Below are 25,268 nucleotides of genomic sequence, written 5' to 3' on the forward strand. Positions count from 1 at the left end.
GCAAAAACGATTCGCTTCTGGCATTCGCCGGCCGCTGCCGGCAACTTAAATGACATTAAACAAGTTTTTAGAATATATTCTGAAATTTTTTAATATTTTATGGACTCTTTATATTTTATACGATCTGGCCAAATGTGGATGACCAAATCGTGAAACGTTGACGATTTAACGATCTGATCAAACTATGTTGGCCATTTCACGATATGCGACCATTTCGTGAAATGGCCACTCATATCATGAAATGATCAAATCTACGATATGACCACGACATATGCACGTAATCTCTGAGTGCTATCCCTACTATTATTATAAACTAGCTGCTCCGCGCGGTTTCACCCCATGACTCCACTCCTTATGGCCGTAGCGTGATGATATATACTCCTTCCTTAATAAATGAGCTTTCTAACACCGAAAGAATTTTTCAAATCGGACCAGTAGTTCCCGAGATTAGCGCGTTCAAACAAACAAACTCTTCAGCTTTATAATATTAGTATAGATGAGACAGTAACTGGACCAATTTCGATAAAATTTGGTATAAATTTAGTTTGGAACCTGAGAAATGACAAAGGATGGTTTTTATCCCGAAACTATGCGGGTTTTATTTTGACAACGCGGGTGAAAAGTTATTATTATATTATTCATATGCATATCTTATAGAGACAAGTATAAATCTAGATATTCAGTAGCAGTTATGTCTAAGATATTTTACAATTCCATTTGTCTGGGTCACATCTACAATTCTGCGGGCGGAAGCAAGCATTGCTTCATAAATTTCGCTCTAATTGCCGTTACTCCCTTGAATACTGAGCTATCAGTATGCTGATGGTAATGTTTCTTTTTATGTAGGTATAAAGAGCGAAAGATACGGGTTTTCAAGATTTGGCTCTTTGAACTTTGTATTGTATAATCAATAAGGGAACGCTGAATATCAGACCGTCTTTTAATGACAAACATATAACTAGGTCAGAGATTTAATGACGGACATGGACTGGACATGACTCAATAAAATTATTTATTAGCATTCGATATTTCTTGAGTTTCGTATTCAATGTAACCAGTTCAAATTCAAATTCATTTATTAACAGAACATCCTAGGTCCACTTGTTAGTAATTTCTTAATTACTATGTTAGTACAGAACATTAATAATCATTTTACAATTTATAGGTATGTCATTTTACTATTTTTTATGTTATAAGTATGATGTGTGTTTATCGGTTAACGAAGTTTTACCTCTTAGTTTTTTTTAGTCGCGATAGAGTATATACTTACCTATTCTTGGTTTTACTGTTTTGTTTTAGTTTCTTAACCCGTGGTTATCTAAGTGAGTAATGTTTCTAAGCTATAGCCGGTAAAATATAATGTAATTATGGTGGTAATTATTACTTACGTTTCATTCTCGTCTATAAACATTTCCGTTGTCTTTTATCTGAAACAAGAAAATTATATGTTATTATACAGTGTCATTCTAATATGTATCATAATTAAACAGGTAGCAGTGTCACATATTTATATATGTATAAAAAAGTGTTTACATGCATAAACAAAGTCGAGTGTAATCATAATTAAAAGTAGCAGATTTTTCGGAGTATACCGACCGAGCCGATTCATTGTGATATTTAAAACGACCACGTCATGTTAAACTCCCGTATCAACGGTACTAATTCATTTTCAAGTGATGCAATAAAAAACAAATACACAAAACTTGTATCACATTCCGCGAACACATCATCCGACCATCGAACCACCTAAACCGTAAAGCCAAATAAAATAAGTAAACACACATAAATCACGTGCATTTACAAACCAAACTGTTATCAGTCGTTGATACCGATCTTTTGTACGGTTGCACGATTTCGATTATTTGCGAGGACAACGCACTCCAATACTAACGTAGTAACATAAGTAAGTGCTGATTTACACAGGGTCAGTAGACAAGTCAGTCGCGGCGCCGAAATTCGGCGCCGTGGCTGACTTTAACTGTTTACATTGACTTCAAGACTCTGTACTGACTTCAAATCTGTTTACACAGGGTTTTTTTTCGGGTCAGCACTGATTTGCCTCAGTTACTGACCCTGTGTAAATCAGCACTAATATTTAGTAATCTTTGATACTACTGCAATGTTTAGATAAACGAGATGTTGTTATCAATTACTGTATATGTATAGAATGAGTAATGCTGTGACAAAGAAAATTAAAATCATGTACAAAAAATAGCGAAAAACGGAATAAATCAAGTGTTTAATTATATTTTGAGGAAATTAATAACAAGTTGATTTATTTTTAATCTGTAAGGCTGTCAAGTATTTAAAATATTATTTACATAATTTAATGTCAGGTTCATCGTCATAAGTTCAAATTTAAATAGTTAAATAGGGAGGAATAAACTATAAAGGTGCGAATAAGGCTACGTTATATTATGTTATATTATGTATTAACATAATATAATAAGGAGAAAGAGAAATATCATATAAAAACAATACATAATTCACCTATAATTTCCGTTCACAAACGTGAAATCTGGATGACATAATATATTATGAGATACAACTCTTCATATGTGCACACTTTCCGATTCTTCCAAAATAAACCCCGACAATAAGCCTCAAAAATCACACTATTACCAGCTTACTCACCAACCACGAACATCAAGTAATTCTACGGAATATTAAACACGCGATTGAACCCACGGTCGTTGACTTGGCGAGCCCACTGGCTAATTATAAATATGCTTCACTTAGTCGTGAGACAGTATGCTTGTACCTAATAGGTATACTTATACAGAGTACAGCAACAGCTGTATACTATGTATAACAATACATAGTATGGTAAAGAGCAGTTTCGGAATCGTGGTGTAAGTATAGATCCGAGTCAGATTACTAAACGTACAAGTTACTAACGTGGTGGAAGGAATTTCCTCATAAACATATACGACTGATTTGTATTCTGTGTCCTGAGTCAGGACAGGACAGAACTCCTGACTTACGAAGACTCTTGTTTGTTAATATCTGATAGGAAATATCTATAAATATCTATCTCCCTCACACATACTACTAGTAATGGAACCCTTGAGCCTTGACCTTTAGACGAGGAGGTATCTGAAATTTGTTCAGCCTGCCTATGCCCTGTCAGATTGAGATTTATTGGACTCCACCGGTAACCTAGGTATTACATCAAAGGGTGAACCACTTTGTCAAGGAAGCGGTTCAACATAGTATTTGGATATAGTGCAAATTTCAGGAAAGCTTCCTGACCTTTTCGTACCCTTTTTGAGCTCTTACTACACTTCTTAATCAGAGAAGCATCTCTTACATGATAGTTTACAATTTACATACCTAGTTACATACACTTTAGTAAATCCTGAAAAAACCTACTTCTTTGTTTGAAATACCTACGAACGATGTGGGTTCGACATAAACTTTATTTTGTATCATACTCTTTCTTATTTTTCTAATTAGACAATTTCAATGCACAAGTTTGTGCCAATGCATATTGCCTACTCATTTTCTAAATCGTATTTGTATGTTGTGTCTACTACTCATTCTATAACACGTACCATAAAATCAAGTTAGAATCGAACGTAGCGTCATATAAATCATAATCTATCTATAGTCAAGGCGTTCTATTCTCAATGTAACCTAGATATTATTAGATTCCAAGTTCCCACTCGACAGCCCGCTGACCTTCCACAATTATCAACCAAAACGGCAAAGGACAGATTCCTCTATAATCGAAATATAAAGAAAAAACTAGGTTAGTATGAACTATGACGTAAAAATCAAGTTGTTTAGGGAAAACCACAACATCCCAGCAATAAAACATACGTTATATTGTATTTTTATGACGGAAAACTAGATAATCCTGCAGAAATATTATTGACAGCATATGTTCGAGAAGTCATGTAGCCAAATACTAATGAGCAAAAAAATAACTGCGTTAAAAACAACCGACTTCAAAAACGGAAAAGTAAGAAATAAAAAAGATTTGATATTATTAATTACTACATATTATTTTTATGTGCTATTTATTAAATAGGTTTGATGTCGGTGCATGGGCTTAATACTAAGTGCTTAGTGTTTGGCACCGACTTCAAACCTATTTAATAAATAGCACATAAAAATAATATGTAGTAATTAATAATATCAAATCTTTTTTATTTCTTACTTTTCCGTTTTTGAAGTCGGTTGTTTTTAACGCAGTTATTTTTATTTAATACTTTTTAGTGTATTTTTCAACACGAATCAAACGAGCCCAAACTCAATAAAGTTGAGTCAATATATTACTGAGTTCCTATGGCCACCTTCCGATTCCATCATCAGATCAGCTCCATGTCATGATAATGTTTCATCGCTATCCAATTTACATTCGTATACAAAATTTCAGCTCAATCGGTTACCGGGAAGTGAATCAAAGTTACTTGCTACATTGAAATTAAGTCATCGAGTACAGACAAAAATGCTCATAAAATAAAAACTACTACGCCTAGCCGAATAAAATTTTTATGGGACCAATTCGACACCATCCCGCATCGAACAAAAAAAGAATCACGTAAATCGGTTCAGAAACCTCGGAGTAATCGGTGTACATACATAAAAAAAAAAAAAAAAAAAAAAATATACCGGCCGAATTGATAACCTCCTCCTTTTTTTTGAAGTCGGTTAAAAACAATGCAAATGGAAATATTGAATATTAATATTTATTTTAATAACAGTATAAATATGAATGTTTTTAAAATCTCGTGCAAGAAAATGATGACACACAACAATTAAATAACCTAATGATCTGTTGTCTTGTCATGTGGAAAATTAATGAGGAAATAATATTTACAACAGTCATTTATTTCATAACTCGTAATTCTTATTTGCGAGCAAAAACCGTGACCTTGGGAGACACTATAAATTAGTTACGTCTCAAAGTACCTATTCGAATGCTGATATCAAGCCCCAATTCATCGTACAGAATGTATGTCTAAATTCAAAAATACCGCCTAAAAGAAATTTATAACGAATTATTCTTAGTATTTAAGTCTATCTAATTCCTTCGATTCTGCAAAAAGTTGCGACTTACAAATTATACCGTTTAGCACGACGAATCACTGATTTGGATTTCTCAGAAAAAATACCGATGCTTGAATCATTTTCATAATATGTGTGAATGTTTTTAATCAGTTAGTCAGTTATTTATTTTTATTCCCGTCGCTTCGTTTAATTCAAACAAATTTGATTGTTTATATTTAAAATAACTGTAAGTAATAACCTACCCCATTACCCTATTTTCAGACACTCCCGAAACCGAATATCTCAAGTGTATCTACTCATCCATAACACACTGAACCTTGGCCCCATATCAATACTACAAATGCATTTTCCCACAGTTATTTATTATTCAACAGTACGACAAACAGTTTATAAACACGACTGGAGCGAAGCCAACACAAAAGTTAACAATAGCAAGAAAATAGAAAAACCGCGCGACCAAGATCACAAAAATTTCATTTACTCTTTGAATGTTGGAAGCTGTAGTAGCATTTAACTCGTGAATATTATTATGAAAACAAAACCATGCATTCGTAAATATGAAAATAAACAAGACAATGCTTAATTATATTATATTTTATGTTGACCAAAGTACTGCAATATCTACTTAAAAATATCTAAATAAAGAGAACTTATGTTCAATAAAAAAATAGGTTAGTATTTCCAGTAGAAACCATCTATATAAAGATATAACTATAATAATTATAAAAAAATACAAATCGCAACACAAAAAAAATTGTCTATGCTTATTCCATGAAGCTAGAATGCTATTCAACTTTAACTTTCAAGTATAATATAGATTGTTAAGTGTTTAATATTTGTACAAAGTACGAAGGGACTGTCACCGTCCTTTTGGACAAAAATCCCTAAATAAACAAAGATAAAAAAAAAAGTTTCAAGATCAATTAAACTTTCATCAACACAAACTTAAATCAGCAAAAAACTTGCTAACATTATTATTATATAATATTCTCAAGTTTTTAAATTTATATTTTCAAATAACATTTAATTTTTGAGTTCAGCACCCCAACGTTCATTATAAAACTAGATTTCCGCCCGCGGTTTCGCCCGCGTTTGCAAAGGAAAACCCGCATAGTTCCCGTTCCCGTGGGATTTCCGGGATAAAAACTATCCTATGTGTTAATCCAAGTTACCCTCTATTATCTATATGTGTGCTAAATTTCATTGTAATCGGTTCATTAGTTTTTACGTGAAAGAGTAACAAACATCCATACAAACTTTCGCATTTATAATATTAGTAGGATATAGAGTCAAATATAGGCCAAGGTTTGTAAAAAGTATTTTCATGTCGTACGCTTCGTAAAGTCGAGTTAAATACAAGTAATGTTTGTTCATTCCGGTTTCCATAACTTGTTTTCTCTTTAATTCTTAAACTTTTGAAATAATAACTCGCAGCAATTTTTAAATCGTATTTTTACGTAAGTAGGTACTAAATAGTAAGTTACATTTGACCTATTTAATATGTTTTCAATAAACATATTAATAAAATATCTATAGAGGTAATATTTATAATTAATCAACGTATATTTCAAAGAAGAATCATCATCAAATCATCGCTTTTTATAATTATTAATCAAAATTTAATTTTTGGAAATTATACATAAATTACGATCCTAATAATTCATCACATTATATTATGTAAAAAATGCATATGAAAATACGTACTTATAAGTATTTATAATTTGTCCTTTCCTTAATACATATGTGTATAAGAGCCTTTATAAAAACACCAATAAACATAACACCAATACGAAACGAACGTCGTAAATTCACCCGCCATCCCGGACGAATGTACCATTAATTATAATTAGCAGCATCTCGTTTAACAATTACCGGTATAATAAATTCCATTGAGCAGTTTACGAATACGATGCGGCACAATGCTGTGCAAAGTCCAAGAAGACAATTGCCGCTGCGCGGGCGCAGGCACGGGTGACTCGTAGTAACTAGGGTGGATAAGCTTTGTGTGGATGTGGGAATGAGTATCTTAATTCATTTTATGTTAGGTGTTGGTTAAATTATAAGAAAAAACTTCTATATATAAAAAAAAACCCGTATGTTGGCAGATGTTTGTTTCATCTTGTTATGGAAATATATTACGTGTCAATGAAGCTGAGCATCTGATTTTTATAACAATTCTCTTAAATACAGATGAGATCAAAAAGAGCCAAAATTAAGAACTATCGTCCTATTTCAGATTTCACCAAAAACTTTATTCAGTAAGAATATATTTTGAAGTTAAAATGGATAAACAGGCTACAAACATAACCTTATTAGTGAGATAAGGCGAGGCCCAACGTTAAGTACAATTATAATAAAAAGACGGAAATAATTTTTTATTGCAAATTTTTTGATTCATTCATTCAAAAACTACTTAAAAATTTATCCTTTGCAAGTTATATAGCCTACATTGTTTTATGTTTTCATTGCGGTTATACCAACGGGTTATACCACTCGGAGATAAGACGACTGGCTCTACTACTAAATAAAAGGCATAAAAAAGTGTACATACTTAAAGTTACTTAATATTCAAATTCTCACTAAACCATTGCTAACCTACTCACGATACGAATTACGATACATCACAATCGCAATGAAAACACGGACTTTGCACCAGCAATTTGTTTGATTTCCTTTGTTACAGATGTTGTTGCGAATTCTTTGTCCAACAGTTACTGGAACATGCACTTTGGACAAGGTTGCAAATGATTGCATTGAGGTGAGAGCAATATGGAGGGTCTATTATCGCGATTTTTTCAGTGATCTTTACATAGATCTGTATTGTTATTGCTGATTGAGATTTTGAAATTGGGGCAGTGAATATTATGCTTTAGTAGTTTTTATTTTCAACTCAATTTCATCTATTTATTGATTACAATAAAAATAATTGTTCATAAACAATACTTTTGTGACATGGACTCGTTTTACTTTAACTACCTACCTGGGTAGTTACTAATTATAAACTAGGTATGATACAAATTGTACCTAAAAACATACATAAGTCGTTTCTTATCGTTGAAACCAAAGGTTTCATAATTATTATTTGCTATTAAGGTAAGGTTAATTAATTAATAAAAAATCATACTTTTATAATGTAAATATTAAATGACTAAGTATTAAACATAGGCCTTCTTCTATTGAAGTAATAAATATTTAGGAACAATAAAAAATTAAGTACCTATAATATGATTGTTTTCTAGTTCTTATGATGCAAGGTCTCGCGATTTGGTATAATTAATGTTTAATACGTATAAAAAAGGATAGATATATCATTTATGAATAGTTTCAGACATAGTTATTAATCCAGTATTGTTCTAATCCTCTCTGACATACGACGGGTGGTATAAAACTGCTGGAGGGACTACAGAGAATTGTTAATTGAATAGAAAATAAGAAATTACGTTTACACAATGCGCAAATATGCCATGCTTATGATGACATATGAATAGATACTAATACTAATACTTAAAATATTTACGTGACGAAATTCAACGTTTTTTTCAAATATGACCCTCATTATAACAACGAATATCCAACGCACAATTGGCACAGGTCCAGGCATATGTTCAGTGTTCACATGTGAACCAAAGATAATTTACGCGTTCAATTGCCCAACTGCAACGTTACAAACTCATATTCATTTAGACTTCCTTTACAAAAACACTTTTGAATCTGCGAACACAAACTGTGCACCGCGGTTTAACTTGCATTGCTCCGCTCCTATTTGTCTTTATAATGATATATTATAATACATCCTAAAGCCTTCCTCGATAAATGGACTGTCTAACAGTGAAATCATTTTTCAAATCGAACCCGTGGTTCTTGAGATTATCGCGTTCAAGCAAACAAACAAACTCTTCAACTTAATAATTAATATTCGTATAGGTTTACCATTTACCACCGGTCTCGATGGTTCAGTATCATGATAGAATATACACCTTGATGTTTGTAAATTGTGCGAAATCACAACTCCGAGCACTTCATTAAGTGGGTTACACGCGAATGAGTTATTTTAATTTATTATTGCTATCGTTACTGTCGATAATTGAGGATGTTTAATAAAAAGATCGCGCCGTTAACGAAGCCTTAAATAGACACGTTCAATGATTTTATTCAGAAAATAAAATATTGGAATCGGTGTTATGGAAACGATTGACGGCCTCGACTCGCGATTTCGAAAAAGAACGGTTATAAAGAGTGCTTCACACTGTATAACTGGGATAAAATTATTTTCATATTGCTTTAACGTTGGCTTTAACAAAATAAAACTGCGTATAGAGTATGTCTGCGTATACTAATATTATAAAGCTGAAGAGTTTTGTTTGTTTGAACGCGCTAATCTCAGGAACTACTGGTCCTATTTGAAAAATTATTCCAGTGTTAGATAGCCCATTTATCGAGGAAGGCTATAGGCTATATTATAACATCATGCTAAGACCAACAGGAGCAGAGCACTGCGGGTAAAACCGCGGAACACAGCTAGTAACCTAATAAAGTAAATATTTGGTTACATAAATATTTATAGGAAGCGATACAAAAGTCACGTGTATAATTACTCAAGTCTATTAGACAAACAAGTATTATAGGGTCGAGTCTGAGAGCATTTGATAACCTCGGTATAGGTTGTCTGTATGTCACAGCTATCTACAGTTTAGCTCTAACACTGTCTATTCATTTCTAGCTGTTAATTAATTATAAATAGATCTATTATTGATAGTCTGTTATGTTAATTGGGTGTGATAGTTTCCGCAGTTTGTAAGAGATGTAGTGTTTATTGTTTTCTATCTATATATAAACTATCAATTGTCCAATATCCATATACGTCATTAGATTATTTTGCGACAAAATTTCGCGGGAATATATTTAAGTATTGATGATCGTAAAATACACCTATAGTTTTTTAAATGTATACTTTATAGTTTATTCTCATTGCATCGAAAGCAATGTCAGCAATGTAGGTAACTATTAACTACAATGTAGTCAACATCAACATACATAATATGTACCTATATGGTTAAATAATTGAACTAAACAATTTTTTTAGTTATTTTTTTTCTTTAAGTAATTGCATGCTAACCAAATAGGTTTAATTTAGATGTGTTATCTAAATACCTCTTTGGTTTACATATGATCGAGGCCCTTTTTTTTCTTCAAATAAGCAAAAAAATATTACCCGACATTTTTAATTTACTAGTATTTTCTCTACAGCGTTTTAACTGCTGTTGCTGTAGAGAAAATACTAGTTTAACTTATTTTACACGATCAAAGCATGGACATAGTGACACAAACTTCGATCAGATTTACACACGGATCTAAGATTAAAAACAAACCGATATGTGTAATTATTGGGAAATATAATTAATCGTTCATACCTAGACATTGCTGATACGTTATCTGTCACTTGGAAACCGAATGGTGAGAGTGGAAATATTCCGAATTTCGATGGAAATAAATTGCCGTATCTGTTTGTGTCATACCGAATACCGCATTATTATCAGTAGGAAATTTTAAAATATGCGTGAATAATTGGGTGACAGTGCAAGCGAATTGAAACACAGTGCATGGTTATTTTAAATTTTGATTCCATATTCAAATATCTTTTTAATAATTTTTATACGTACTTTTACTACGGTAGATTCGCGCCGGTCCCCCGATCCCGCCTTGTAAATCACCTAGCAAGGTCGCTAGCCCCTATTAAGGCCTTAATAAAAGTGAGATTTGTAGGAATAGGTATGGGACTGTTACTTTGCCATCGACGTTTATTTACAGAAAGACACAACTACAATTAAAGCAAATATGACATAAATATACTTTGTATACATATATTTCGTATAAATTATAGAATTTAAAAGAACCTAATAATAAGTGAATGACTGAAGAAGTATTCGATCCTAATATGAACAAACAAGACGAGATAATTGTATACAAACACCTGAACAAAAGAACAGAAGTCGATGATAAAAATAGAATTACACCTTGCGTAGAAAAATGACATCGACAGACAGGTGTAGATAATGATAAACATTTTTATTATTAAACTCGAACACGTGAATGTGGGTCACGCAAGCGAAAACGCAGTATGTATCAAATTAAGTTTCAATAATAAAGAATAATCAGCGAATAATAATAAATAATAATCGAGTTTTTTGTTCAGTAAATAGCGCGTGTAAAAAAGTTAAAGATCGTGTATTCAAACCCTGGATGAAGGATAAAGGGACAAACAGACAAATAGATCCTGTTGTTTAACCTTACTTACTTGACTAAATAATAATACTTAAAAACATTATTCTAGTCCTATAAAATGAAACCAGATTCGATCTATGGGAGGATAAGAACACACACAACTTAAAGGTTTTTAAAATATTCCGGCAAAAAATAATTTTACGTTACTCTTCGTTACAAAACCAACGTATATTTAAATAAGTGAGCTTATTCACAACACTCGAGACATGCAACTCTGCAAGTACAAACACATATACCTACTTAGACTTTCCTCCTAGACCTCTAGGAGGAAATCAGGAGACGCGGAAAATTCTTGACGTCATTTTATTACACGGGAAAAATACTATCAAAACCTTTTCACATTATTTGAAGATATTTGCCTTGTAATGCCCCAAGTTAAAGAAACCGATATATTATTATATTTGAAAAAACATTCGAGGGTTGTGCCAACAAATTGAGTAAATAAGAACCCTTCGAATTCATATTAGAAATAGAACCGCATAATATTTATTTTCATTGTGGGAAATAGAGCTGTTTGTATTTTATTTGTTGCATAGAACAGAAGTTCTAAAAAAAAAAGTTCTAACTAAAACCAACTATAACAATATACAATGAACTTATTCATAAAGGACGTTACAAAGACACGATTTATTCTATTTTTAAAAATTAAAAACAAAAAAATAAATTAATATAGAGTGTATTATAAATTAGAGTTGGTACGCAAGGTATTTTTATAAAAATATAATAATTTTAAAAATTCACCTTCTACGTTCAACTTTACGAATTAAGCCTTCATAAATATGAGAAAGTGAAACTGTATTTTAATTTTTAATGAAACACTTAATTAGTGATCGAAGCCAACACACAATATAAAGTCAAGATATTTTTAAGTAAAGGTCTTTAACTTACTAAAAATACCCTGAGGTCAAGTTAAATAATTCACACCTTTTCTTAAATTTATTTTTAATTTTCATACACACCTTGGTAATAATATCATGTACATTTTATGAAAGTTATCGCATGGGCAAAAAAAACAATTAATTGGTCATATAAATAAAGCCAAATAATAAAACTAATCTCAAACATGTTTTTGTTGACTAATGAATTTCACAATATTTATCAGAAGCACATGGTTATGCCAAAATAACAATAGGAGGTGTTGACCTCTGACGTAAGCGGTTGATCTCATAGCATATGCGAATCACGTAGTATCCCATAACGGGATAAATATATATTTGTTTTGCCACTTTTTACGTTATACCTGCTACTTTAAACGTATTTGCACTTGTTTGAAGCATTCAAATTGCCAAAAAAATGAAAGCAAAATAATAAATTTTACAAAAATTATTTCATCAACCCATGCGAATAAAATTAGCAAATCTAAATTCAACAGTAACCCATAAAAAACATATTATCGCAAATAAAAAATAAACATCAATATATCCAATAGCGGAAGAACAACTATCCGGTTAAACTTTGTACCTCACGTGGCCACACGAGGTTACAGTACGCAAATATAATATGACATAGCAAAAAAACATACCTTAGTTTATGTAAAAAAAAACCACAAACGTCACTTAAAAAATTATCACAGCCACTCGACAAACTTAGAATAAAAAAAAAATTGGAACGTCAGTCGTGCATCTGTCACAACCGCCGTTCGGATACTGAATTGGAATTAAAATTTCAAATCCCGCGAGCCGGCAGAGCACGCAAACGGTGCCGAACGCGCCATTCTCAACCTTAACGTGACCGTGATCTGGAAAGTCTGACGCGTCACTAAAATGAAATCTTACGTGGACTTTAAACAATGACACAAATACTGAAAACCAGTGTTGTAATCAGCAATTTGCAGTGTGCGTATGTTGTCTTGCACCGTTGGATCACTCTCTATAGAATCAAGAATGGTCATAGTCCTTCATACTGCCTCTCTTCTGTGATATGTTATTCTTCTGTATAAATTACTTCATATGGACCTATTGAAGATCATCTCCTAGTGAGATATTTGTCTAAATCTGTTTTACACGATAAAAAGCAAGGAGTGATCCACATTAACACATAGACGATAACTTTATTATTTCCGTACCACCATTAGCCTTCGAGGGTCATGCTTAACTTACTGATAACAGTGGAAAATGGAAACAAAGAAAACGCTGAATATAGGATGTTAGTAACGCTTCAACAAAGGCTGCTATCACATAACGTTTAGTCAGAAGGTGTTGTTTGTTTTACACATGTATTGTTTTTAAATAAACCACTACACTAAGGAATAAAATCCATTGAAGGAATCAGATATGTAGTATGGCTCATCGACAATTGTATCGCCTAGATATCTTTATCAAACTTTATACTTGAAAAAATGAACTGAACGCTATGAAAACATATTATACCTGTATAATGTTCTAGTATTTTTATTATAAAGAACACAAGAACCTATCAACCTAGTGATAGCCAATCTTGAACGAAAATAGAAAGGATTGAGATTGTTAACCTCAATCGTATGTCTCGGGTATAAACTATAAAGTATATTTCAGTAGAGATATGGAAGTAAAATATATCATGTAGGTAATCTTTTTCCTCTGCAATCCTATCTACATTAATCAGATAAATAACTAGAGTAAGTATTTACGTTTGGTCTATACACGTTTGGAACTTTGGAGATAATATTGAGGATTTTGGGATAAAAAACGTTTTTACCCATCAGCACTTGAGAAACATAGTTATCCAAACACTTATTTACATGTTCTATAGGTACATATATCTTAATTAATTTCTGGCGCACCACCAAATATCAACATAACAATGACATAATCTCAATTAGCGATATTTTTAGCAAGGTCAACAACCTTATCAATTCAATGTCAGAAATGTAAGTGGCAATAACATGTAAACAACAATGATCAATTAACTACATAATTATAATATTGTCTCTATCGCAAGCTCAGAAGTTATAAAAGAATTGGTTTCTTAATAAATCCGCAGCAAGACTAATTTTATATTTATATAATTAAGTAATATCTTATCTAAGAAAGACCATTTATTAACTTTCCGCCGTTTTTCTGTTTATGTGCAAATGTCGCAAAAAAATCTTTTTCAAAAAATGTCATATACATAACATAAACTAGTAAACAGCACGACGATTATTAAAATCTAACCTCGAATTCTATAAATAATTATCTATTAAGGAAATTATAAATCATTTTCTAATTTTAGACTAAAAATACATTTTAAAATTAATAGATACTAGAAAATATATAATTCCCAAACCATACCACAAAGTACAAATTGAACTCTACACGCGACAAAGTAAACGATATCTCTACCTAATTCATCCCAGTTTCGTCCTCAGGGACTCCTACACGAGAAACAATGGAGCGTCGTGAGACCTAAGTGTAGACTGGAGTAGGGCGACCACATATACGGTAATATTATAGTTATATATTTCTCATATTATTAATTATTATACGTCGAACTTTCTATTGGTTTGGAATAATATGAGTTAAGTTCTCGATGTAATTTAAATGTTATTGTGTTTAATTTCTGTATAGTTTATATATAATTTATACAGAAAAAATGTAAGTTTAGCTTGAAGCTACTATTCTTACAATTTCGTTTTGCTAATTTCTGTGTTAACATACTATAACTTTTGGATAGAAATTCAACTTGAAAACAAACTTAGGTTAGTGATTTTTACAGTTAGTCATGTACTTGGCTATTCAAATCAAATTTAATTTCCATTTGAGAGTAAATAACTCGAAAAAAAAATATAATTTTTGATAAAACTTGAAAATAAAAACAAAAAAAAATTAAGTTTGTTTTATAAATATTCTTACAAAACAATTGTGTGTAATAATTGAATGATAACACTATTTCTAGAAAGCTACAATAAAAAGTCATTGCGATGATAATTCCACGACAATACTGCCGAATGTAAACACTGATAAGTTTTTGCTTGTAGAGATAAATGTTGCTACTGCACTTGCAAATAAAGATATACTAAAAAGTAAAATCAATTACATATCTACTAATGTTACTGAAGAATAATAAAGTTCAATTGATGATAAAGTTGAACCAAATTGAATTCATAGTTTGATATATAAACAAACAAGAGATTTTTTATTTTAGTTAGTGTACAAAAAGGTACACAGCTTTTAATAATTCGGTATTACGTTTGAATTGAAATTTCCTTAATTTCAATATTCAATATTCATGTCTTCTATAAATTTCCTTTGAAAGAACAAGTTTCCATCGAGGATACATCGCAACGAAGAAAAATTATAAAAAAAGTTGCTTAACTTTTAATCATTTAACCATCTTCAACGCAAAAAATTACATCTTCAATGTACAAAAAGAGGTATTTTTTTTCTGAATATTGCTTCAAAAGCTAGTCACCCGAATCTATCCGCAGGCGGACGGAAGGCGGCGCGCGCGCACCGACCGGCTAATGTGCACGGGGGCGAAGTCCGACCGAGAATAGAACCCCACGTACCGTCTGCTAAGCTTTGACGTAACCACGCGACCTTTGTGCGCCTTCCGCTGTACGGGTATTGCCGATTTTTTGTGTATGTTTAAGATGTAGATTAGTTTAGGATAATACTTAAAAAAAATCTTTGGATATTTAGTAGAATAGCAAGAAAAAACGATGGAAATTTTTAAAGAATAGCATAAATTTAACCACGACGCAGGACGTCTTTTGCCTTGTATCATGTATGTAAGCATGTAACTGGCCGATTGTAACAATTGTTGTTTTTTATCGTGTTAAAGAAACATATTTACTTAGCAAGTAGCAATCAGGAAGAAGTAATCATAAGAATAGTACCTGAAGATATATGTATTATAATTTATAAAATTAAAAAAAGCAAATTATTGTACTGTCACCGATTCTTGGCAAGTGTATAAAGTTTTAAATTTTAATTAAATTTGTCCGATTAAGTTAAGTGGGTCAAAATCGAACCTAAAGCGTGTAAAAAACAATATCACACAATAATATTCCATCTACAATATTATTTATTTACTTGTGCAATAATACCTAATGTCGCCTCTACACATAGGCCAGCGCATTCGCCAGCGCGCTGGCGCGGCGGTGCGCTTGCAAACGCGCTTGTGAGTAATCCACACATTGGAAGGTCGTTCAGTATGGTTTGGTTCGAGCCAATGTGCGGACGGATTCAAAATGGATGTAACAAACAAAGAAATAAACACACTTTCACATTTATAATATTAAAATAATATTAAAGTAGGATGCTCTTTGTGAAGTAAAACATTGTGAGGAAAACGGCATGTCCAAGAACCTTATTTATTTGGCACTTTTAATACATACAACATTTTTATTTTTATGGTACTTATTTTTTGGGTTCCACAGGCAGTTTTAACTCTGATAGAGCTCAATAAATTTAAATGTTTCCTCGTTACTCATATTGTTCGCCATTTTGTCAAGTTAGGTGTTAATTCGCCGCAAGAAAAAAACGTGCACTCCTGATCGCTGCTACAGTCAAACTGATCGCGCGGCCAATGTGTGGATGGTGCGCCAAGCTTGCGACAAGTGTCCTTTGAAGTTTCCGACACCGCACGGCAAGCTCGCAAGCGCGCCGGCCAACGTTCAAATACCTACCACAAGTGCGCATTTCGCCCGTTCTACACATAGACAAGTGCATGTGCCAGCGCGCTTGCCAGCGCGTTGGCCTATGTGTAGTGCCGGCATAACACAGAAACAAGCAGGTTTGCTAAATCCTGATCTAATATTATGATGAATTAAATGAGTTGTATTGAAACCAGTTGGACGTCACAAAAAAATTAACAACCCATTAAATTTGTACTTTGCACTTATATTTCCAAACCAGTTTTTTTTTTTACACTTTGTGTTTTGAATTTAGCACCGGTACTATGTGAAAATGCCGGAACTATTTTATTTTGCTATTTGTGTAGGCGACATATTCACATATCACATGTACATACCTAGGTTATTTTTTAATGTTTAAAACGCAAATCCATACTTAATATTATAAATGCGATATATAAAGTAACTCTGTCTGTCTGTTACTCAATCACGCCTAAACTACTGAAGCAATTTGCATGAAATTTGCTATGGAGATATTTTGATACCCGAGAAAGGACATAGGCTACTTTTTATCCCGGGACTTTTAATCCGTGTATATTTAAGTACCTACTGTATAGCTAGGTTTGCACATGTTCTGCATACAAAAATAAAAACTTTATCGAATTAAATGAATATCCAGTTTTAGGACCTATACCCACTTATTGACCAACCATCATTATGTACAGGTATCTGAGAAACAAACGAGGATTTCTTCTCTGCCATTATATGCTAGAAATTATGAACTAGGTAACACATCTTAAACGTGCAGACGAACATATTACATAATATAACCTCTATGTAATTTTAGGAATTAAATATTACTAGTTTAACGCCCGCGGCTTCGCCCGCTTTGTCTAAAACCTAATAAATTACTAGTGGTCCGCCCCGGCTTCGCCCGTGGTACCTACATGTTTAAACTATCCTATCTCTCAAGTTGGATCGAACTGCACATGGTGTGCGAATTTTATTATAATCGGTTGAGTGGTTTAGGAGTCCATTGAGGACAAACATTGTGACACGAGATTTATATATATTAAGAAGATATACTAAAATCTTCCTCTTGAATCACTCTTATCTATTAAAAAACCGCATGAAAATCCATTGCGTAGTTTTAAAGATTTAAGCATACAAAGGGACATAGGGACAGAGGAAGCGTTTTTCTTTTATACTATGTAGTGATTTAAACTCAAATTTAACAGCCTGAAAAATCCTTTAGCTTTCAATTATATTTCCAGTCGACACAGTAAATTATTTCACATCTACGTCTCTTTTCTCGTCACTGTTAATTCGTAATATAATTGTCAACAGCAACCGAGGTAAGGTACTTGAGTGCTTGTTATCGAGAGGTCGATACGGTCATACAGATAATAATTAATTATTATGCTGACAAATCAATTTATTTTTATCTTGATAATCTGCATTTTAACGAAAGGGCTGTATCTATGGTAACACTTTAAAATTTTCTAGATCTGCAAGAAATGCAAAACTATCGCAAATAAATCGCATAAAAAGCTAACTCCTAAGATTATTAAGACCTGAACCAGCTTTATTGAATTTATTGAAAGAAAAATTGATTGGAAGCAAACTAATACGCAGTAGCTCCGAATTTTTACTGGGCGTTATAACGCATATCGATAAAAGATTCCACAGACAGCAAACATACACAGTGACTCAGTAAAAAACAGGGTATTTTTCATCGAAATCTCGAAACGAGAGCAGTAATCTAGTACGTGAACTTCAGACCCGCTATCCGAAGGCCAGAGATAGGTTATCGAGTGGAAGGGCTAGCACCGATAAGGGACTGTTCTTTGGCCAGCGATAGCGCGTATCCGTAAGCGCTGATAACTCCACTTGACCTGCAGGTCAGAATGCAGTTCCGCTAAGATGCACTCTATAATAATATTGCCTGATTTCCACGTACATTCTTGCACTGAGTTCTCTTTAGCAAAATTAATTGTGGTTTAGTCACCTCAAACTTTCATTTGAAAGAAATATATCGATAAGATCTCTTTGGTTTAAAAACTCATCAAGTATCACCAAGGAGTTAACAAGAATAAAGATTGTAAAAAACATTTCCGACGATTATTGGTTGATCACAATCCAACGTAATCAAGTACAATATGCTTATGTAAAGGAATAATATAGGTACTGAGAGGAACGATGAGCACGTCTCAATGGAGGTAATAATCATAAATCATAATACCTTCAGACTAAGACCCTTATCTTAGATAAGAAGAAATCGACCGACACTGATGTCTTTTATGTAGGTCGATATAGGATTACACTAATGTACACAATAACATAATGCGTTTTTATGTAGCACCTTGGATACACTTATTTTTGTAAAATTGCTCACTAGCTTGACGCATGTGATGTAAAAAGTTAAAAGACAATAGTTGGTTTTATATGCAAAATATAAAGAAAGATACATTTGCTTTGCGCAGGAATGACAAGAAAAAACATTATTTTCTTAATATAATCTACTATAAAAAATATGTCGGGTTTTCCTTCCTGACGCTATAACTCCAGAACGCACTAACCGATTTCGACGGCTTTGCATTCATTGGAATGGTCTCGGGCTCCGTGAGGTTTATAGCAAAAAAAAGGCTGGCGGCGAAACGGAGTTCGCCCGGTTTGCTAGTTTTTAATAAAAAAATATAGAAAATTATAGCAACCCAGCGAAACAGAAATCGAAAATTGATTCAACATTCGACTGGCACAAACCAATTTGTCAACCCCGTTTCAAAGCTAAGACCACCTTGCATGTATTACCTCAACACAACTACACTATCCCACAAAACAAAACCAATTAAAATTAGACTACAATAATAGACACACAAGAGCAACGGAGTCTAGTCTGGAGGTCAATTATGTATTAATTAAAAGTAAAACATTACCAACAGGAAAGAAATAAGAACAAGTTTATAAGTGGTCGCTCCACATAATTTATTCTTGACATTCACGAGTATTCTTTTTCGTTTTAACTGCAAAATGTCGCAGCATTTGTGGGCGGTTTTTTGTTGAACATCTTTATGGCAAGGAAGATAACTTTCGTGTGGAACATTACGGTTATTTTACATTCGTAATTAAACTTAGCTATTTGTTTCCATTTACTTTGCGCCAAAACAGTTATAAAGCTCAAAATATTTTTGATAACGTATCGTACTCATACAGTTGATCGTTCCATGCAAAATTTGAAATTTTGTTGAAGAGGTTCAAAATTATCAGCTTCACAATTATCAGCTCCTCCCCATTCCACTATTACATTGTTGCATTTACATATTTAAATACCATAAAGGTTTGAACTGTGGGTTTGAATGATAATGACACATTTTCCGAACAATGCAAGGTAAAAACGCGTGTAATAGCACTGATAATAATATAATACTATGTAATAGCTTGTAATCTAGATACGTTATTAGATCAAAGTGTAAATAACCACAAATAAGGCCATAATTTAATATTTCAATCACGTACCGATCATGTTTATTATAACCCTAAAATGTAAGGGATGTTGTATCCAGTTAGCAACAACCCCAATTATTCCACTATAAATTATTCATAATTAAGCCCGAATCAAGTGTGTTATATTTGAGGTGATTTGAGGTATAGCGAAATGATTAACAAATATTATACATCCATATCTACTAATATTATAAATGCGAAAGTAACTCTGTCTGTCTGTTACTCAATCACGCTTGAACCAATTTGCATGAAATTTGGTATAGAGATATTTTGATACCCGAGAAAGGACATAGGCTACTTTTTACCCCGGGAAATAGGATAGGTTTTATTCCGGAAATCCCACGGGAACGGGAACTATGCGGATTTTTCTTTGACTGCGCGGGCGAAGCCGCGGGCGGAAAGCTAGTACTTCATATTTAATAACAACATAGAAAATTCGCTTTGGCCGGTAACATTCGATCAATTATTTAATATTACCAGGCAACATGCCAACATAAATATTTAAATACCCTATTTAACTTAAGAACAGTTGACTTCTAATTAATTCCTATTTTTTTATTAATCGTTCGTCTAGCTCTAACAAAATAGTCTATAAATACAAACAAATCGCGATATAAATATTATGTGATTAATTGAAGTGATACAAAGTTCATTATTGCGGAATTAAATTAAAATACACAAACGATATCTTTGATACTTTGAACTTCGCAATGCGGATGAAGCAAAAGACTAAGGTCTTTCCGAATTCATTGAGAATAAGCTAGAAACCATGAATATTATGTATATTGTCTAACTAATGCAACAATAATGAATAATTATGCTAATTCGAGTTGAATTTTCGTATTAATTCCAGTAGCTTTTAATAATACACGTATACATAGCACGTTCAATAAATACTCTCTCATAGCTATTTAAGCTATGAGAATCTATTTTGATAAATTATTTTGCTGTGTTTACTCAATAAATGCAACTACCTATATCCAACAAAAAATCGGTCAATAGTTTTTATCCCTAACGAACAATATCCTGCAACGTCTTAAACGTATGGACCTCAAAAATATACGATTAATTATTTATGAGATAATAATTAATAATATATTTTTGAGATACACATCATAATTATTTTTTATCTTTTCCGCTTATCTGACAACACAGCTTCTCCGCAGTGTGACAATAACAGATAATAAGTGGTAGAGTGATGTCTCATGTCTGCCGATGTGGACTTTGCCCACACGTTTGTCGTGTTAGAATTTAGATGATAACTTATTAGTTATTACATGTTATATAGCACGCACTTTTAATAGTCCACTTACACTTAACAGATTATAAGGCGGCAAAGTAGCATTTTTTATTGATTATAAAAATGAAACAAAACAAAAATTTCAGTAGTTATCGTGGAGTGTAAAAAAAAAGTATTACATCGTATATTAATCCACGGAATAATTAACTAATTAAAATTCTAGAATGCTAGGTATTTTCAATATAGGTAAGAAGTCCGGGACATCTCGTTCGGATGAAAGCGTAATAGAAGATCAGCGTTAAAATGTTCGTAACGCAGAGTACGTTATTACATTCCTACTTAACTTACGTACCTATCTAATACATATGGTAATACTGTGCTAATACTTTGTTCATTTTGTCAAGGACTGCCTATATTTTATTCTTCGTGAATAGTTTGTTCTAATGAGAAATAGGTATCTTGAAAAACTTACCGCAAATCGCAATTTGTTCTCAAAATCTACACTATAATATACTAAAAACAGAAGAATAAAAACTCATAAGAGATTCAGCAAACAATGACAAACGATCATTTAATAAATCTCACGCCATAATAGCACATTAGGTCACCCGACGCTTCTGAACCCTGCCCTCAAATTAGATGATGCAAGGTCACGGCCGCCAGATCGGGCTACATCGCGCGATCAAAACATTTATAAACATTTTAGCGGGTACTGACTACCGAGAAAAAAAGAAAACGAAAAAAGCAGCACGCGGCGGACCTTCCCGCGTTTTTGGAACACGGTTTAAAAAAAGAAAATGGTACATATGGCTTCTGCCATCTGTTGTACAACTTAAGAATATTGAGAACTCTACTGTTGTCAATTAATAGATACTGTATTGATAGTGCTTAGGGGCTGTCCATTAATCACGTGAGGCTCGAAAGGGGGGAGGGAGGGGTCCATAAAAAATCACGAAATATCATCAGGGGGAGGGGGGGTAAAGTCAAGTAACACGTGTACTTATTTTTTCGGCAAGCATGCGATACTCAACTGAAAAGCGCTAACTCGCTTTCAATATACACCCTATGTGAGTACTTTGACCAATAACTTGATTTTTGAAGAAAAATAAATTATGAAACAAAAATCTGTCCCGGCAAACATTGTTGTGCCTTACTCTTATCACTTAGGGGTATGAAAAATAGATGTACCAGATACACAATTTCATGAGAATCGCTGCAGTTGTTTTCAAGATATAGGTAGGAGGTTTTACAGAAATTTATCAAATAAAACAAGTGAGTTGCCATGCCCATCTTTTCCAATACAATAACTAAACAAACATTGATTTTTATATACATATGTATTGTAATTGCAACTTGTGTGTAAATAGTAAATGTTACATTGACTTTAAATACATCAGTAAACAGTAAATTTTCTTTTTCTAAATGAAATCTGTAAATTTTGAATGTTTAGTAAAAATGACCAGTATAAAGCCAAATCACCTTTGAGTTTTTCTTTGTGTTTACTTCCGGATCATCACAGGCCGAGCCAGAACAATATTTAAATATCATACTGTAATTAAGTAAAAAAACATTTTTAGATTACTTCCTAGTATAGGTAATTTGGAATAAACAAATAATTAAAAAAATCAATCAAGCTTCATAATTATGTGTTTTCAATTAGAAAGCTATCTTCACTGATAATACACACTGCTAATATAGACTATTTTGTTATTGAGGGTCAACCTGGCCAAAGCTAGGCATTTAGTATTATATTTAAACTATGTGGTAAGAGATTCCAAAAATAAAGTAGATACTTAGTAGTTTCTTCTTACATTCAATTAATTCCTTCCATTCCTGTTAAATATTTTCACACATTTTTAATTACCTTAAAAGTTTAGATACATACAGATAGTGTAATATTAGACTTATTAATTTTAATGAAAATTACAAATTATTATTGTTCTAATTATTTCCTCAACTGCTCAGTTTTAATAAATGGGTTAAAATTATTAGTAATGTATTGTACATTCCAATACACGTAGTTATAGTAAAAAGCATTCGCACATCATCAAAAAAAACACATTTCCCTATTTTGAAGTCAATCGGGTAAAATTGTCATAAATAATAAAAAATGAGGGTGGAATAAGTGCGACGTACGGAATTAGATTTCGAGAAAATTTGTAGTTATTACGTTAAGTACCGGCTATCTTGAAACAAAAATATATTCTTAAATTACACTTTCATTGTCTTCATAGTTTTGTTAGAAAAAAGGATTTAAACATTTAAATACGAAAATGAAAAACGTTTAACGTATAGGTTATAAAATGCGATACTTAGGTATACCGAATAAGAATATAAAATTATGCACGGCAATGAATAAATAATTACTTACAGTCGGTCTCGTTGTGTTTTCGTTCACTGAAAAAATTACACTTGTAAATTATCACTGAATTTTCAAATAAACTAGAGGTAAACACTGGCACAATCTGTCTTTATTTCAACGTCGACTGGTGAGCGCAAACCCGACCAACCCGAAGTTGTACCTAACTAGTGTGGTGTGTTGCTGCGTCAACAATGCAGAACTGTCAAATAATCGATTCTTGTTATTCGATTATTTACAGTTACTAAACTTATAAAATTGAACCATCGTTTAAAAGTTGTAAATAATCACTTAATATGCTTTTTTGTCAACTTACTACTGTAACAGACATTGTGTATTTTTATAGGTGTAAAAACCATTACGAACCTACGAAACTCGATTATGCCAAAATCGATTTTCAAACTTTGACATGAAGAATTTGAATTATGTCGCAGTTCGCTGTGGGATGGGGACCTCAACCAATAGGAACGAAGAAAGACCCCTGGAAAAGTGGCGTGATCTCGACGTCACTTCAGTCTTCACGTGTATGTATAGGTAGGTACTTGGTAGGTACTCAACTACTCAGCTATAAGCTTTGTAGTTGTACCTATGTCTGTGCTTTAAACCTGGTGTTTATGTATTTTATTTTATCATATTTCAATAAATGCTTGTCTTTTAAGTTGTGATTATTACTAAATAACTGGGTAAATTTTACCTAAACAAATCAATAAACCTCAAAGCTCTACAAAAGTTTCGGATAGCTCTTCTAGAGCTATCTATATATTCCGATCCATCCATCCATCTGTTGGTTGATTTTTACATTTCATACCGTTTTCACTTTTCATACGTTTAAAAATCACCTATTTAATTTTTTAATGTAGGTACCTACTACGTTTATAGATGTTTGTTATTTTATTAGGTATATGCGACTGCGCTAGAAAGAAAGTTTTTTTATAGAATTAAAACCTAACTACTTATTATAAAAAATCTTTTGAGTCTATAAAATACAATTTTATTATTTATCCTTCTATCAGTTGGTTGCCTGGAAGAGATCACTCATAAGTTATAAGGCCGCCTTCTGTGCTGTTTTTCTTTTAGAATAAGTTTTGTTTGTATTTTATGTATTTTGGCAGCACAATATAGAGTATAAATAAATAATTTTTTCGAGGGTGGGTAGATTCTTATCGGAAGCTGTGTTTCTGTCTGCTACACAGAACAAACTTTACTGTTCTGTGGTTCTGTGTGTTTACTTAGAGTATATTATGTATTAGCAAGCAATCATTTATAGTTCTGGAATAAGGCAGTAGGTACCTCTGCAAAATTTTATTTAATTATAAGGACGTTAAAGTTTT

General features: G+C 32.5%; 1 protein-coding gene across 8 annotated transcripts in view; it reads right to left on the reverse strand.

The window, feature by feature from the left end:
• The window catches only part of LOC123706345 (long-chain-fatty-acid--CoA ligase 4), a 562,712-nt gene that overhangs the window by 24,042 nt on the left and 513,402 nt on the right, over positions 1-25,268 (reverse strand). For 6 of the 8 annotated variants that reach the window (XM_045655567.1, XM_045655566.1, XM_045655563.1 and 3 more), the window contains exon 3: positions 1,389-1,427. In XM_045655567.1, the coding sequence (XP_045511523.1) occupies positions 1,389-1,411 (23 nt within the window). In that variant the 5' untranslated portion in view covers positions 1,412-1,427. Of the gene's footprint in view, positions 1-1,388; positions 1,428-12,820; positions 12,949-23,949; positions 24,100-25,268 lie in introns of those variants that run through there. The other 2 variants (XM_045655568.1, XM_045655569.1) reach the window with 2 other exon arrangements.

The sequence above is a fragment of the Colias croceus genome, chromosome 3 (assembly GCF_905220415.1).
Source record: "Colias croceus chromosome 3, ilColCroc2.1".
Taxonomy (NCBI): Eukaryota; Metazoa; Arthropoda; class Insecta; order Lepidoptera; family Pieridae; genus Colias; species Colias croceus.